The sequence below is a fragment of the Ovis aries genome, chromosome 3 (genome assembly GCF_016772045.2).
Source record: "Ovis aries strain OAR_USU_Benz2616 breed Rambouillet chromosome 3, ARS-UI_Ramb_v3.0, whole genome shotgun sequence".
Lineage (NCBI taxonomy): Eukaryota > Metazoa > Chordata > Mammalia > Artiodactyla > Bovidae > Ovis > Ovis aries.
In genome coordinates this window covers 101,276,221-101,293,989 of record NC_056056.1, presented here as the reverse complement: position 1 = coordinate 101,293,989, position 17,769 = coordinate 101,276,221, and the positions used below count along the sequence as shown (strand labels likewise).

At 43.6% G+C, this 17,769-nt stretch overlaps 1 protein-coding gene across 9 annotated transcripts in view; it reads right to left on the bottom strand.

Annotated features, from left to right (window-relative positions):
• Positions 1–17,769, bottom strand: part of AFF3 (ALF transcription elongation factor 3) — a 628,609-nt gene that overhangs the window by 526,522 nt on the left and 84,318 nt on the right. For 5 of the 9 annotated variants that reach the window (XM_060412422.1, XM_042246414.2, XM_042246415.2 and 2 more), the window contains one exon: positions 1,048–1,149. The exons of the other annotated variants lie outside the window; for them this stretch is intronic. In XM_060412422.1, the coding sequence (XP_060268405.1) occupies positions 1,048–1,149 (102 nt within the window). The remainder of the gene's footprint in view (positions 1–1,047; positions 1,150–17,769) is intronic. 9 annotated transcript variants of the gene reach the window in all.

Sequence of the window (17,769 nt, the reverse complement as noted above, 5' to 3'; positions counted from 1 at the left end):
GCTTGATGAGATCAATATTTACTGTCCATCTGACATTCCCTTCCTGTATCGAACTAATAATCCCATGCAAACAGGAATAAACTTGTTCTTTGAGGATCCTTTCTGTTTCCCAGTAATCACTGCTGCCTTTTTAGATGTTCACAAACATCTGTTCAAGGTTGCGTCTCGAATTTCATCATAAACTGACTTAAGCACATCCATCTATAGATTCTAAACTATGCTTTTCCGCCACTGAAAACCAGGACATGTTCACTGAAATCATTTACAATCTCCAGGCATGGCTCTTTCCCTTGATTCACAAAATAATATCTACAGTGGCTCCACACTCCTATCTGTAGGTTCTCTTGGTGCCCAGGAGACCTACATTCTGTATAGCAGCTCTCACTCTCTCTCTCCTATCTTGGGCTTTAATTTCTCCCAACCATGTTTATTCTACCCTTTCCCCACTTCAAGATCATTTTTCCTGATAAACATGATAAAGTCAAAATCGGAGTCAAGCAGCTCTGCTCTCCCTGTGACATCTGTTTGCACTGTACCATCTGTTCTAAATAAGGCTCTGCGTTCTTCCTCTTCGCTCCAAATACAATTGCTCTAAAATCTCTATCCAGGTGGCTGTGCATTCTGGGCTGCCTGGGGTAGTCAGGTATCTGTCTTTGGCCCTGAGGTAAATAAATGGTAATAGAGCCTCTTTACTCCAAAACATTTTCAGTCTGAACAGCTGGTTCTGTACAGAAAGTGGAGGAAATGGAGGCAGACAGTATTTCATAGACTTGGTGGCTTCCTGGGTCTTTCACCCACTCAAGAAGAAGAGGAAAGCATTCCTGCTGAAGTCTCTGACCATGCTGGGTTCACCTCCTGGATCTGCTATTTACTAGCTGTGTGACCTCAGCGTAAGTCATTCATTCCCAGCTTTCGACTTGATGGAATCTTTGTACCTATTAAACTCATGCATGCCTGATTACTGCACTTAGCACAGCACACAGGTCACAGAGTAAACGCTCAGTGTGACCTACCATTACTATGAGTATCATTATCAAAGATACTCACCCCCTCAACTCCACCTCCCCACAGTCTTGTAAAGTCTCTCCCACCTTGCTGGAGAAATCTTTTGTCTTCCCTGGAAAGCGGGGCTCCTCAGAGGTTTCTCCCCTAGCAAAGAAACAACTTGCATTAATAACCTACATAACTCATGAGCTGCTCTGGCAGGAATGCAAACACCTATTCCACGAACCCCTGAGCGTCTCGATTCCCTGGGACCGAGATAAACAACCCTCCTGCATGGTTCCCCTGAGAACAGCAACCCCCCCACACACACTGAAACTTGGGAGATTTCAACTCCCAAAGAGCCAGAGTAAATCATACCAGCTAGAAAACACAATGACTACATTAACTTCCTGAGAAAAAAGACTGACCAAAGCATATTCAAATAAGAGCATTAGAAAAAGGACCACACAGGAAAAAATGAGTGATAGCTGGGGTTTCAGCACCAAATATAAAAATAGCAACCCTTTACTGAGCGACTACCGTGTGCCAAGAAATGACATGCTAGGCATTTCATAAACGGTATTTCATGCATCCCTCTCAACAATTCTTCTGGGGAGTGAGGCTCAGAGGACTCGATGGGTGCATAATTAGTAAATGGCAGGAAAAGAGTTCACCCCAGGCCTCCTACACCCAAAGTTCAGGCTCTTTCAGATACACCATGTTATTTTTTTTTTTAATAAAGACAATCCAAACCTGGTTTTAGACACTTAAAAAGCAAAAAAAAAAAAAAAAAAAAAAAGCAGTTTATGGCATTTACGGGGTCACAAAGAGTTGGACATGACTTACTGACTGAAAAACAACAATAACAAAAGCAAAAAGCCTTCATGATAAAAGAGCAAAATAATATTTACTTGCATTTTAGAGAATTCTATAAACCTTGTTGATTAAGTGGATAGATGACTTTTAGTCAGCAATTTGGATGATGAAAGTCAGATACCCAAGGTGCTTTTTACACCAGACATATAAAATATACACAAGGCCAGTAGCTTGAAGCAGGTCATCACAATGAATTATTTACATCCAGCAAACTCAAGAGAGGTCTCATTTTGACCCTTTCTGTGTACCAGAGAGAAAGTGAGTAAATACCATGAAGTGGCCCAGAATTTAGAAGATGGGGTCCTATTAATAATGGACTGAATGTTATATGGAAACTCTAATCCCCAATGGGATAGAGTTGGAGGTGGGCCCTTAGGGAGATAATAAGGATTAGCTGAAGTCATGAGGGTGGGGCTCCTATGATGGAATTAGTGCCCTTATCAAAAGAACAAAGGACCAGAGCCCTCTCTCTCTCCACCAACTGAGGATTCAGCAAGAAGACATGCATCCACCAACCAGGAAGAAACATCAGCTGGCACTGGATCTTGGGCTTCCCAGCCTTCAGAATTGTGAGGGATAAATGTCTGTTTGAGCCACTCACTCTGTAGTAATTTTGTTAGAGCAGCCTGAACCGACTAAAATAGGTTCCTGTCCTAGTCCACACACTGGCTACATGTATGAACTGGTATTAGATGTTTGGTGTCCATGAGCTTGAGCTTTCAGCAGTTAAATTTCCCTTTGAGAGCATGTCTTCTTTCAACAAATGAGGCTAGAACAACTAGATATCCACATGCAAGGGAATGAAATGGGACCCTGTGCTGGGGAGCCCTAGGGCCACCATCATGCTTAAATATTTGCTGAAAGGACGGGGACTCAGCAGAGTTGTAACAGAATGTATCACAGCCATGCAGTAAGGATGCAAAGCTGGATCCCAGAGGAAAAGATACATGGGAATCTGGAGGAATCCACAGAAGGTCTTCCCTTTCTCTCCTTTCTCTCCTTCCGGTTTACACTGATCACACTTTCCCCCCAGCAACAAAAATGCAACAACACAGGTACAAGGTTTCTGCCCAGGAAAGCTCATTAGAGACTCGGCACCCCAGGTTTCTACCAGAAGTTGGTCATGTAATTCAAACCAAAACGACAGATACCCCCTCACAGAAGGAGAGCAAGAGGTCTCCTCCTCACACCAAAATTAACTCAAAATCAACCACAGACCTAAATGTAAGAGCTAGAACTATTTTTAAAACTACTTCAGAATACAGAGGAGTTCATCTTCATGACCTTGATTAGCAAAGCTTTCTTCGATATGACAGTAAAAGTACAAGTAACAAAAACCAAAGTAGATTTAATCAACATCATAACAAGAGCTGGTGAGGATATGGAGGAATTAGCACCCTCATACACTACAGGCGGGGTATACAGTGATGCAGCCAGTTTGGAAAATAGTCTGGCAGGTCCTCAACCGTTAACCTCAGAGTTAAACGTCTCAACCAGCAAGTCCCCTCCTAGGTATATACCCAAGGACACTGAGAACACATACACAAAAGCCTGCACACAAATGCTTGAAGCAACATTTCTGTAACAGCCACAAAGCGTGAACAATGTGGTCTGTACATTCAACCGAACACTGTTCAGCAATAAAAAGAAATTACATGCGCTACAATGTGGATAAACCTTAAAAATGTTATGCTGAGCAAAACAAATCAGACAGAAAAGGCCACGTATTATATAATTCCATTTATATGAAACGGAAATCTCTAGAGAACAGAAGTAGTAGGTTCATGGTTTTTCCAGGAGTGGGCTTAGTGGGGAGCTGGTCAGGGGAGATAGCTACAGGGTTTCTTCCGGGGGTCGTGAAAATGGTCCAAAATCAACAGCAGGGAGGACTGCCCAGGGTGAAAAGACTGTACGGATGAGTTGTATGGTAAGTGAGTTATGTCTAAACAAAGTTATTTTTCTTAAAGTGTATGTCTGTACTATACCAAGGTAAGTTAACAAAAGGACAATGATAAAACGGAAGCTAATTTTGACCCAGAGGCCACATCAATGCTCCCATCCATCTGAAGAGTCAACCAAAAAGCCAGATGTCAAAACTGGAAGAAGGCGGTCCAGGGCCTGGCCCTGATTCCTTGCAAGGGCCTCTGGAGAGAACAATGAAAGTTTTTTGGGCATGAAACATGGCCGTTTCGACAGGACACCTTTTATAACCCCAACCATATGATGTGCTTCCTTAAAATCATAAATCACATTCTGCATGACCACAGTCACAAAACACCCATATTCATCTGATCTATTCATCAATAATTAAAGAGCACTCAGAGGGCCTAGGAGATAAAGTGATGATGTCAGGATAGAACTCTGACAGAAGGGGACACTGAGGCACAGCAGTGTTAACAGCCTGAGGTCACACAACTGCAAGGAAGGAAACTGGGCTTTAAACCCAGTCGTTTTGGCTCCAAAGGCTCTGCCCTTAGTGGTGCTAACTGCCATCCACTTAACGGTGCGACCTTTCAGCCACAATTTCCTGTCCCTTCTAGAAGCTGGTCAAAGGTTTTGTTGAAATACAGACAAACCACACATTGAACATCTCTCGGAGCTATTAGGAAAACTATTTTGATAGTTATTTTTGTTTACTTATATTTATTTTGAAATGTTTGATTGAAACAGCCCTTTTGTTTTACGACAGTTTTAGATGTAAAGCAAAGCTGCACAGACAGTACAGAGTCGTCCGTACTCTCCATCACCCAGTTTGCCCTCCTGCTCACATCTTACATGACTGGAACCCACCCAGGTTTACTGCACTTCCTTTTAATTTCACAATTTCTCCCCCGTCGTCCTTTCCCAACCACATTACAGTCTGTAGTTTCACCTCCTCCAGTCCGCGACAGTTTCTCAGACTGTCCTCGTTTCTGATGACCTTGACTGTTTCGAGGTGTACCAGTCAGGCATTTTGTAGGACGTCCCTCAGTTAGGGTCTTACTGATGCCTTTTTCATCCCTGGACTGAGATTCCAGGAGAGGACCCCAGGGGTGAAGGGCTCGTCTTGTCATGTCTCATCAAGGACATGTGCTCACACGTGACTCACCACTGCTGACACTAACCCTGACCACCTGGCTGAGAAGGCATTCTCCAGGTTCCTCCGTCACAGACACACTCCCCCCGCAGCCCCCACCACAAACGGCTCTTTGGAATAAGTCACAAAAAGCAGCCCACACTCCAGGGATGGAGAGTCAAACTCCACTTCCTTGGTGGGTGTAGCTATATAAACATAATTGTATCTCTAAATGGGTTTAATCTGTCCTGCCACTGAAAACACAAAATATGCCAAACGAGTGTGTCCTGCCCTGCCCTGTCTGTAGTGACCCTGTCAGGGTGCTGAGGGCTCACTTTGTTCTTCCTGTGTCTCAGTATCAGTGAGTAACAGGTACTTTCTGCAAGGTAATAAAAAAAAAGTGAACCGAGGAGCTTGCAGAGAAAAGCCGGAAATCTGTTTCATTCTAGAGGATGTGTAACAAACAGGAGGTGAGAGGAAGGAGAAAAGTTATCCTGTGAGACAGGGGGTAACACAATTTGTATATGTTCATATGGGCTTCTTATCTGGGAAATCCCATGGACAGAGGACCCTGGTGGGCTACAGTCCTTGGGGTCGCAGAGTCAGACACAACTGAGTGACTAACACTCAGACTTTTTATAGTCTTTTAAAAGATATTTTTTAATGTGGACCATTTAAAAAGTCTTTTTTGAATTTGTTACAATATTTTTTCTGTTATCAGTTCAGTTCAGTCGCTCAGTCGTGTCCGACTCTTTGTGACCCCATGAACCTCAGCATGTCAGGCCTCCCTGTCCATCACCAACTCCCGGAGTCCACCCAAACTCACGTCCATTGAGTCAGTGATACCATCCAACCATCTCATCCTCTGTCGTCCCCTTCTTCTTCTGCCCCCAATCCCTCCCAACATCAGGGTCTTTTTAAATGAGTCAGCTCTTCGCATCAGGTGGCCAAAGTATTGGAGTTTCAGCTTCAGCATCAGTCCTTCCAATGAACACCCAGGACTGATCTCCTTTATGGACTGGTTGCATCTCCTTGCAGTCCAAGGGACTCTCAAGAGTCTTCTCCAACACCGCAGTTCAAAAGCATCAATTCTTCGGTGCTCAACTTTCTTTATAGACCGACTCTCACATCCATATTTCTGTTATCAGTTTTGGTTTTTTGGCTGAAAGGCATGTGGGATCTTAGACCCCTCAGCAGGGATCAAACGCGTACCTCCTGCATTGAAAGGTGACGTCTTAACCACTGGACTGCCAAGGAAGTCTTGTATGGACAGTTATGGACAGTTGGAAGTCCCGTATGGAGAGCTTCCAAAGAGCTCTCCAGTCACAACAGGTATAAAGATAGTTCCAAAGTGAGGTGTCAGGCTTCTCAAAGGAACTTTTCAAGGTTAGCATATCACAACTATTTCATGACTGTTTATATCCCCTGCCCACTCTAAATTAAAACAAAATAAAAGGAGGTCAAGAGAGAATTTCTATTTCTTTGAGAAAAAAAGCTGTGCTGTGGTTATCACTACCAATGCCGCTGGGGTTGGGCTGGGGTAGCAAGTGGGTGGAGTGCCCACTCTCACTTGAGCCTCATGAGAGAAGCTCCAAGAAGGAAAGTGCTGCCCTCCACATGGCTGCCCTAGAGCTGAAGGCCACCCAGTGAGCGGGATGGGAAGCAGACCCCCGCCCGGAGGCCGGGGCGGACACAGCTGCTCGGGCAGCACCTGCACCCTGGTCCCCGCTCCCAGGTGGAACAAAGGGACCTGGACCTGGGGAGCCACACGCAGAATGTATGGTGGGGATGCTGCCCAGAGGTCACCCTGAGGCTTCTTCCAGGGGATGAGGTGACCCCAACAGGGTCTAGATGGAACAGACGTCCGTAAAATCACCATCTGTGAGGGCACTTGGCAGCAGCTGAAGGAAAAGGCTGCCCCAGCAAGGGGGGCAATTCAGACAGACAAGGAGGTGAAATACAAAAGAAACACTAACAGATACGGAGGATGCGATGAGAGGGTCTAAAATAAGTCTCAACACAGTCCTTGAAGAAAAGAATAGAAAAGATGGAGGAAAGGGGATACGTATTCAAGGAAATAATAACCGAGACTTTTCCAGAGGTGATAAGACATGAATCCACAGATATACTAATTGGGGTAAATAAAAAGAAATCCAACTTAGACACACTGTAATAAAACTGAAAAGAGATAAAGATATAACACAGCAGCCTAGCCCAGAAAACACAGAGCCAGCTTTTAACCAGACTGGGCAGGTAAGAAATCTTCTCTATTTGTCACAATTAAATTACCTTTCTTTCCTCAACTCCTTTTCTTTCTCAACACAAACCAAATGAGAAAGGGCAGTGAGAACACAGGGGATGACAAAAAAGGCACCAAACACACCTCCTCCTCCATTATCAGGGTGGATGCCCACAAGCATGCCTCAGGCAGGAAAAGTCTTACCTTTGGATGAATGAAGTCTCTCAAATTTTTACTAACATACTAATTCTTTGATGCTTTTGAACTGTGGTTCTGGAGAAGACTCTTGAGAGTCCCTTGGACAGCAAGGAGATCAAACAAGTCACTCCCAAAGGAAATCAACCCTGAATATTCACTGGAAGGACTGATGCTAAAACTGAAGCTCCAATACTTTGGCCACCTGGTGCAAAGAGCTGACTCATTGGAAAAAAACATGATGCTCGGAAAGATTGAGGCCAAGATTGATGATAGAGGATGAGATGGTTGGATGGCCTCGCCATTTCAATGGACATGAACTTGGGCAAACTCCGGGGGATGGCGAGGAACAGGGAGGCCTGGCGTGCTGCAGTCCATGGGGTTGCAGAGTCAGACACGACTTGGAGGCTGAACAACAATACACTTGATCGTTTATTCTGACTGCTACTCATTTGAGACAGTGTGTTTTCTACTTCACCCAAATGTCCACTGTAAAAACAGACTCATGAGCGATCCCTCTTCAATGCAAGTGTTAAATTCGTGTGACTTCTATAGCACAATCCGCAGAACACATCAAGACTCTCTCTCGCCACTTGTTTTCCCAGGAATGGAAACCACAGTTGGCTTGATACATGTGGCCTGTGTAAACACAGGAATAATCACTATGCGGCAGTAATTTCCCACTCACCTCCACTCCTATTTTTAACAAGCAAAACATTAACCTGCCAACTTGCCGAGAAAAGCATCGATTCTTTTATGAATACTATAGGTGCCTTTTGAGATGCTCTTCTTATACATCAGCTGACCAGAAAAGAGGATGAGATAATGAATAATTCCCAGGGGAAGGAAAAAAAATCCCCTCTTCAGCTGGTGGAAGTCTTGCCAATAATGTGCACACAGCATTTCGCATTTACCATAAAGCTCTTCAATTAGTTCATAGACAAGTTAACCTCCTCACTCCCAGAAAATATAATTCACACACACTTTATACCGTGTGGCATTCTGCTGGCTATTATCCATCATTTACAAGTGTTATTTGTCTATAAAAATGACACTAAATTTTTGAAAAATGACACTGCTCTGCCTGCTTCTAGCAATGTTTTAAAAAATGGTACCCCTGCAAAAGGCTTTAAGTTGGATAAGAAGCAATTAGTCAAAGAAGCAATAAATATTTTTTAAAAGGATATAAATGATTGCTTGTCCAGATAGCCAAATGTCTAAAGGCTGATGCACAATAAAATAAGGGTTAATGCAAAAGAGTCCACTTGATTATTTATGGTTAATAAAGTTAATCAAATTCAGTGCTTCTTACTCATGCATGCATTTAAACAGAAACACAAGTCTGATATGCATATTTATGGAAAGCAGCCCAAAAGATCATTATCTCTAAAAGAAATCCAGCAAAGAAAGAGATGCCTAAAATGTTGTTTCCCCTCACAACATAAACTGTTTTGCTTCAAACACAAACATTTATTTTAATTAAAATGATTAAGCCAAATAATATTTTCCACAACTGACAACCATGACTAAACATGAGTTCCAGGATTAAATATTAAAATAATTTTTGGAGACATAAAAACACTCCGTCAGAGCCCTTCAGTTTTCCTTTTTCCAGTATCTCATCCACCTATCCTTGAGTATTTTTGTTCCTCCACTCAAAAATCTAGTCTCCAAAGACATATTAGGATCTTTTAAAAACAAAATTAGATAAGCATAAGCTCATCAATCAGCAATTTCTAAATGCGTTATCTTCAAGTGGTTGGGTCTTTTATGTCATTTATCTGCTTAAAATGAAGTGTAAAAGAGTTCCCAAGAAAAGAAGACAGAAAATTAACTTCATTTCATAATAAGTTCTCCAATCATGTCAGCAGACAGCTGACATTATTACTGCTCACACTTATAAATCAGTGGTTATATACACTGGTTAAGCAAGGAAAGAAATGAAGAAGGCAATTATACAGTGGTGAAATTCCCATGCAGCACATTTGCAGTCAATATTGCTGAACAGGGGTTTACTTGTACTTAAAAAATCTCCAGACATTTTGGGGGTGAGTCATTTTTTAGGGGAAGAAAGTAGGAAATCAATGCAATTTGTCTTACAAGAAAAAAAGGCAGCAAGAAATCAACAAATTATCCTTATAACTCAGTGCATTGTTTATTTTGAAAGTGAATTCTAAAACTTCCACATATCATAAAATGACAAAACAGTGCTGAATTAAACTGAGAGTAGAACATTTGGGGGGAATGAGTGACATGCAGATACATGCAGACATTTAGTGGCCAATGAGCCACTGGGAAACAGACACAGGAAAGAGCCCAGCTGGAGTTCCCTCACTCTCTTCTGTCCTGGGCCACATGCATACGGGCCACAATGCCATTCCTAACCTTAGTTTCCATTTCTTGGACGCTTTATTAACTCTTCTTTTAATGCACAGCTGAATATTCTAACCGACACACTGCAGACACACAGTCACTAGATGCTGATTAGACTGTAATGTGTTTGTAATGGTCTGTAGTAGAAGGTTCTGGCAGACCCAGTGAGGGCTCCTTTATTTCTCCCCTTACGACGTGTTAGTCACTCAGTCATGTCTGACTCTTTGTGACCCCATGGACTGTAACCTGTCAGAATCCTCTGTTCATGGGATTCTCCAGGCAATTCTTCTGGAGTGGGTTGCCATTCTCTTCTCCAGGGGATGTTCCTGACCCAGGGACTGAACCTGGGTCTCCTGCACTGCAGGCAGGTTCCTTACCATCTGAGCCACCAGGGAAGCCTTCTCCACTTACGACCACATGTTAATCTGTGATGGTCTAAGTACTGCATCAGAGAAAGCAGTGCACCTCCCTGCAAGAGGAGAAGCATCCTCTCGTCCATCTTCTTAAAATTACTTGAAAGAAATGAGAGATCTTTTCTATATACTCCAAATGAGGACCAAATAATGTTTATCATGTCTGAGGCACCATTTGATTTTCAAAGCATTTGCTAGCGATCTATTCATTAACTCCCACAGAAAGCCGGAGAAAATACTGTCTGATACGGAAGATGGGAGACAAATCTACGGAAAACTTGATGACAGTCTGAGAGCGTCAACAAATAGAACCTATAGAAGATAACTTACTTGTATCTTCCACTCCAGGGTCACCTACGATCTGAAGGCAATAATGCTCTTGACAATGGGCAGCTGCAGTGACTTGTATCTTCAGCTAAACTCTCCTACCCATAATTCTTTCCCTCTCAACCAGGAAACACGAAGATCTGCTCATACTTTCACTTGGTTAAAAGTGGTGTTGCTCAAAAAACCAGATGAATAATCCTAAATCCCCAGGGAGATGTAAAAAGTTGACTTGTGGGAGTCCAGTCTACAGCCAAGGAAAGAGCTGGGTGATCTGCAGGGGAAACAGTCTCTTGTCTGTTTCCTTCCTGAGAACAAATGGAGCCAGCACAGACCCAAGTGTGCATGTGTGTGCACACACACACCCTCTCCAAGCTCATCTGAGCTCAATTAACAGAGCTGTTTCTGAGTGATCTGTTCCCCACAAGGTCAGAATTTCCTGGTAAATATTTCTGACAACTCCACCCTGTTTAAGAGCAACAGCAAAATAACAAAACAGCCCACTAGAAAAGGAGTCTGAATTCCACGGAGAAGCCAACAGTAGTGTTAAGAAGAATGGCAACTAACTAGTCACAACATTGATGGCCTTTATGTAATCCATACATCAAGACTCTGGCTAGGCATCCCTAGCCATCCCTCCTCACAAGGTAGGGCAAGGATGCTTATTAACTCTATTTCACAAAAGAACTTTGGCCCAGAGAATGAAAAGACTTGTCTGGACTCTAAATGGGTGACAAGGTAGAAAGACATGAATTCAGGTCTCCCAACTCCTGGCTAACTAAATGATGGACAGCTCAGAAGAGTTATAGAAAAGTCAACACAAAGTGTCAGCTGTTATTTACACTGCCTATGATAAATGTTTGTGCCGGGGGGCAGGGGGGAACTTCAAACAAGATGGGAAAGAGTTTAAACACAAAGGGCCAAAGGGTTTAATATAGGAGAAAAATCTGTTTGCTTTTCCTCCAGGGGAGGAGCTGGTCAGGAACAGCCTGTTCTCCTAGGAAAGGTTGGCCCAGCACAGCCAGGACCGCCAGGACCACCAGATCCCAGGCCACGTGGACCTGAGATGCACGCTGCTTCGGCACAGCTAGCTTCTCTCTTAATGCTCCAAGTTCTGCTCTTTTAAATCCTGCCTGTCTTTGACCTGGAATGTCAGTGATCTCTTCTGACAAGCCAGACTCAGATTTCTGTTATAAACCATGACCAAGTGTCCAAATTCTGATATGGAGCAAAGGGAGAAAGGAGGAAAAGAAAATTAACTGCGGGTCTGCAGAAGCTAAGTGATGATCCTATCCTGGAAGGAACAGACACACCGTACCCTGCCCACGGGGCTGGGAGGTTTCTGTGGTTGAGATCTTGGTTGTTTATGGGGGTTGTATGGCATTTCCTTTGTGGGGGGCTCACAGTTAGCCCAGAGTAGGAAAGCCTCAATAGGAAGAAGCTGGGTTGCTTGGAACAGCATAAAGGCTGTCACGCCATAGAAGGACTATGCATGCGCAGAGCAGAGCTTACTAATAATCAAGAAGGGATCAACCACGGCAAAGCCCGACTAGAGACTGGAGGCTCGTCTGCCTCCCACAAAAGCTCAGACGCCCTCAGTCAAAGATGTTGGGATGTGACTTTCACATGGAGAAAGATGTCAGACACAATGAAAGCAAGGACTCCTTCAAATGCTAAGATGTGATTGTTGTTCTTTAGTTGCTGAGTCATGTCCGACTTTTTCCGACTCCATGGACTGTAAGCCCGCCAGACTTCTCTGTCCATGGGATTTCCCAGGCAAGAATACTGGGGTGGGTGGCCATTCCCTTCTCCGGGGGATCTTCCCAGCCCAGGGGTCGAACCCACATCTCCTGCATTGGCAGGCAGATTCTTTACCACTGAACCACCTCGGAAGCCCTCGAGGATTCGATGATGGTTTCTAAATGACTCTGCTCAGGCCCTCACAATGGTCACCTGCAAAGGATGAGCACTGGGGTCACGGACTGAGTCCCAAGGTCGGCACTATTATCTCATAACTGTCTTCCAGCCAAGTGTGGCCTCCAAATTGTGGTGTTTAGTAAAACCAACTGCAGAACCAACTCAACCATAAAGATATTTCTATCTATTCTCTGCAACTTCTAAATCCTACTCTCCAGAAGTGGATCCAGGAATCTCAGTTGTTAAAAAGCCTTCCAATTTGCAGAACCAGGGATAAACTTTTTAGCCGACATCTTTATTTGTGAAATAGGATGTTAGCTTTTGCCTAAATGTCATGAAGATATGCAAACAAGATGACAAAACACTTAGCATAGCCTGTGTCTAGTAAACACCCAGTCCCTTAAAAAATGTGTTCTCTGGAGTGCAAGATCAAGCTCATAAGCATTCATTGACTAAAAATGAGGATGCCGTGACTTTTCATAGAGTGAATGTTCAGCCATCTCCTATGTTCCTAACCTATTTTCCTGTCCTTCAGGCATGAAACTTGGATGAAATTGGATGCAACAGTATTTCAAATCAGTCGGAAAAAATGCCTTAGACATGCAAACATTTGTTGTTGTTCAGTCACTAAGTCGCGTCCAACTTTTTATGACCCCGTAGGCTGCAGCACACCAGGCTCCCCTGTCCTTCATTATATCCTAGAGTTTGCTCAGACTCATGTCCATTGAGCCAATGATGCCTTTCCAGCACCTCATCCTCTGTTGCCCTCTTCTCTTTCCCTCAATCTTTCCAGCATCGCAGTCTTTTCCACTGAGTTGGCTGTTGGCATCAGGTGGTCAACTACTGGAAAAACCACAGCTTTGACTATATAGACCTTTGTTGCCAAAGTGATGTCACTGCTTTTTAATACACTCTCTAAGCTTGTCATAGCTTTTCTATTGTGAACATTACCCTAAGTTAATTTAACATAAAGATGCATGGAAAAGTTTAATAGAGTACTACATACAGCCTTTGAATTTTTGCTCTTTTATAACAATTAGAAGCTTAAGCTATAAATTCTGTACAACGTTGAAAACTCATATTTATTTCTACATACTCAGGTGAAAGATAAAAGACCCCATTTCTCTTCTTCCTTTTATCAAGCAGTCACATTCACTCGTTTAAAATCCTGCAAGGCACTGAGGTGGAAGAATTATCCTGTTCTGACATTTCTATTGCCACAAACGGCTCCCATTCGTTAATTGTAAAGTTGCTTCTAGACACTAGGGTGAGCGTTAAAATACCCCCAGACAGAAAGGAAGAAAGGAGGTAATTGGAGCAATTTATATCGAGTGAAAAAACATCTCCTGGGTCTCTCACTGCAAGTTATTAGACTGTTTCTGTTTGGGTGGTTTTATACAAAAAAGTGGTAAAGCGTGGTTGTCTCAGCACACCTAAAGGTTACACTCCAAGCAGCTGATCTGTACGTGAGAACAAGGAGCTGTCAAATACTTTGCCTTCCAGCAGATTAAAACCGGCTGACTAACAGATGCGAAGCTGTTGTTGCTGAATTGCTGTGAATCGAAATCTGAGCATTTTCGGAAGATACAGCACTTTTTAGAGCAGTTGTCTGATGCCTCGGGTCCATTATCCTGTTCATGACTGAGATAGAACCCCTGTCTTTCATCTATGCTCATCCTCTGGCTCCCCTGAAGGACGACACAGGGTTCGGCATTATTCTCCAGCTGTGTGCTTGAAAAGTGATATGCTGCCTTCTAATCACTGGTGATATTTTCACCTTGTTCACACATGATCATTTTAGAAACACACTGTCTTCACGTCTGACTGGCCCTACACAGCCATGGCCCTGAAAGACTCTGTGCTCACCTCTGTCACACAGGAAGCCTCTGACTCAGTGCAGATGCTCAGGCAAGCTTTGCTGAATGAAGCAACTATCCTTAACACCTAAAGATCTATGCCCTCCAGATGGTTTTTGGCAAAGTCTTCATATTGCAAACAGCCATCTCTAGTGAATGTGTCTGATTGTTCTTAACTTTAACAAATGAAATTTTTCTTACAATGGAACATATTGTTTCTGTCTTTCTGTTTTAAAGTTATTGATAGAAATGAACATTTTGAGAGTACACAATAGAATAAAATTATAGTTATATTCTTGCCCAGCAGAGTGTAGGTACTCAAATATTGTTCAAAAAGACCCTACATTTTAGAAGTTATAGCATGGAAACACTGGATTTGAAATCTACTGCAATTTAACAACGTAAATGTGTTCTTTTTGATCGTGGTCTAATAGTATATGACCTTTTCTAAAAAGAAGCAGAATGTGTGTAAAAGCTTAATGCTGGAACTGTCATCACATAAAACAGAGAATGTTTCTAAAAACAAAAATGATTGACAGGAGAAAAGTCTGAGATATCTTTCAATGAAAGTATAAAAATTATAGGAGGGGTTCAAAGCTCCAAACTTTGGGTTTTCATGTAAAGAGTGTACAAAACATGAATTGTGAGATGTACGCTAGACCGTCTATAAATAAGACGACTCCATGAGGCCACACTATACAAATACGGACTTCAGTTTGAAGTAACAGTCCCAGGGCAATGGGGAACACACATTTATTGATTCTCGAAACACATCTGGAGGGAGGGAGTGCAATTCTGTAAGGCTCCTCATCTGAAGAAAGCAAGCTCCAAGCTTTGGATCCAACCTAAGCAGGATCAGTGAGAGGGCTCCATGTCGGGGTCTTCCTTCAAAGGGGCTGGCAATGTGCAGATGTTAGAAGGCTTCGGGCAGAACAGTCCATGAACACCCAATGACTCAGTAAACAGGCTGGGCCTTTATCTAAGCACCATGACTGTGATGTGCTTTTCCTTTTTCTATGCAAATCAGCTGCCTGTTTCCGCGGGAGATATTCTGCCCATCTCAGAGCCCCAACTCCAGGCACCCTCTGCATGGCAGAGGGTAGGTAGTTGGATCTGTAGGTAGGACAGTCTGCAAATCCAGCTTGCTCAACTAAACACCACTGCTTGTGTATTTTTATGCCTTCTGATGCCTGTTACTAAAGATAGACCCTAGGAGAGGTGCTAAAAACTGGAGCTTTCGAGTCTACGAGATGGGGTGGCCAAAAAGTCACTTCAATTTTCACCACAGAATGAGACATTTTGGATTCCCTGTGTCCTTGTGCTCAGGATGTCCTCCAAGTGACCCCTTGGCCTTCAAGGGAATGTGCTGTGGACCCACGGGGAGCAGGAGCCAGGGAGGGGGAGTCCTGAGCCGGCTGGGGCGCTGCTGGCTAGGCCACACTGGGAGGGGGCCTCCTACTGATACAGGCTGCAGTCCCAGGAAGGCGCCCACCGCGGACCAGGGGGGAAGGTGTCAGCAACAAACTGAAACGCCTCCAAAGTCACCCCGAGTGCTCACCTTTGGTTTTCTTAAGTGTGGGAGTAATGCCACGAATGCTACGACTCCACCATATCCCAAATACTGACTTCTTGGTTTTTATTACAATAAAATATGCTTGGCCCACTTCATAGGTTTTCTGCACTCAGAAAATTCCATCTGAAACATGCTCCCCAAATAACTATCGTGGCTGTCTCTTATTTGTATTTTCTTTATCTTTGACGTTTTGTCACTGTTTTCTTTTTTCCTGCCATCACTCTTACTTTAACAGAGTCCTTTTGGTCCTGATCTCTGTTCCCATATTAAATGACTTGGCTAATGAATTTACAGATTTAAACACGAATATGGTTTTGCTGGGCTTCAGTGAAATGTCAATGACAACATCCAGCACTTTAAAGTCTGAATGTTGAAGACAGATTCCCTAATCTCAGTCTTGGAGAAACTTCCTCTGCTGCAATCTGTGTTCCCCAAAATTCATCCACTGAGGGCCTAACCCTGAGGCGCTCAGAATGTGACCTTATTTGGAAATAGGGTCTGTGCAGATATAATCAGTCAAGAGGCCACGCCAGAGCAGAGTGGGCCCCTAATACATTATGACTGATGTCCTTACAACAGGGAGACATTTGAACACAAACCTGCACACAAAGGGTCAGCATGAAAGTAGAGATCAAGGTGACCACAAGCCAAGAACATGAAGTGTTGCCAGCAAACCAGGAGAAGCTAGGAGAGAGGCATGAACAGATTGTCCCTCCCAGCCCTAAGAAGCCCTGCCTACACCTTCATCTTGGAGTACCAGCCTCCAAAAACATGAGGAATGTGAATTTCTGTCGTTAAAGCCTTCCGGTCTGCGGCACTTGCTCACAGTAGCCCTAGCCACGCGCTGTCTCTGTTCCCCAAGAAGCTCAACTCAACGCAATACAACAGTCAAACTCAAAACAACATGGAGCTCAACACAACACAAAACAGAGTCAGTCAAACTCAGTACAACACGGAGCCAGATACACAAGACACTAACCTTTTCTCAAGTAAAGGCAAGTTCATGTATCACGGCCACAAGTTAAAAATTAAAGTATTGCTTTTGCCATCTACAATTCAAAGGCTGCTATCAAGAGCTTGCAGAAGCCTGCTTCACGGAAATCAGGGGGGTTTTGTTTTGTCTGGGGGTGTTTTTCCCCCACTTCAAGAACTAGAGAATAAAGGCCCAGGAGAGTGCCTACTGACATGGTTTATCCTGATTACACCAATTCTGCCCCCACAGAATGAAGCAGGATTTTGGAAACAGCCACTGCCACTCAGAGGCACACTGAAGCCCACCTCTAAGTCCTGGTAGAGAAGAAGGTAAGAAGAGGCAGCATGATGCCTGAATAGATTTTCTAAATTCTAATTAAAATGTTCAAAAGGACCATTATAGGATCTTAACTCCTGCCAGTAAATAGAGCACTTAGTTACATGACAATGAGCTATAAATATAACCCCTCTAGAAAGGAAACTGGGGGCAGAGTTCTCTGGGCTCTAGGGAGTATCCTTTGCTTTTACGAGAATGACCTGTGCTAACGTCTTGTGTTTCTCAGTGGGGGATGAGATGACTTCAGAGAAGACCACACAGAAGCTAGCCTTGGATGAAGTTCAATGTCAAGGATCCCAGGTAAGATGTGGCAAAAACCCCTAGCTCCCCAGACCACCTCTTCCAAAACCTTCCTAGGAAACACAATGATCCAGCCTTCACTAAGGAAACAAGTCCTCAAGCACAACAACAAAATCTGGGGCCACAGTTTTGCCCCTCCAGTGAAGGAGGCACTTCTTATACTAGAGCTCTGAAAACTAAAAGGAAGAAGCATATGACATCAGTCATAATGCATTAGAGGCCCACAGTCAAGAGGATCGTCTGGGCTGTTTGCGTCTCGGACTCTCTGTCAGGACACTCTGTCAGGATGCTGTGCTGAAAGGACCCTTCCATGGAGCACAACGAAAGCAGAGCTTGGAGGACTAGCAGCTACACC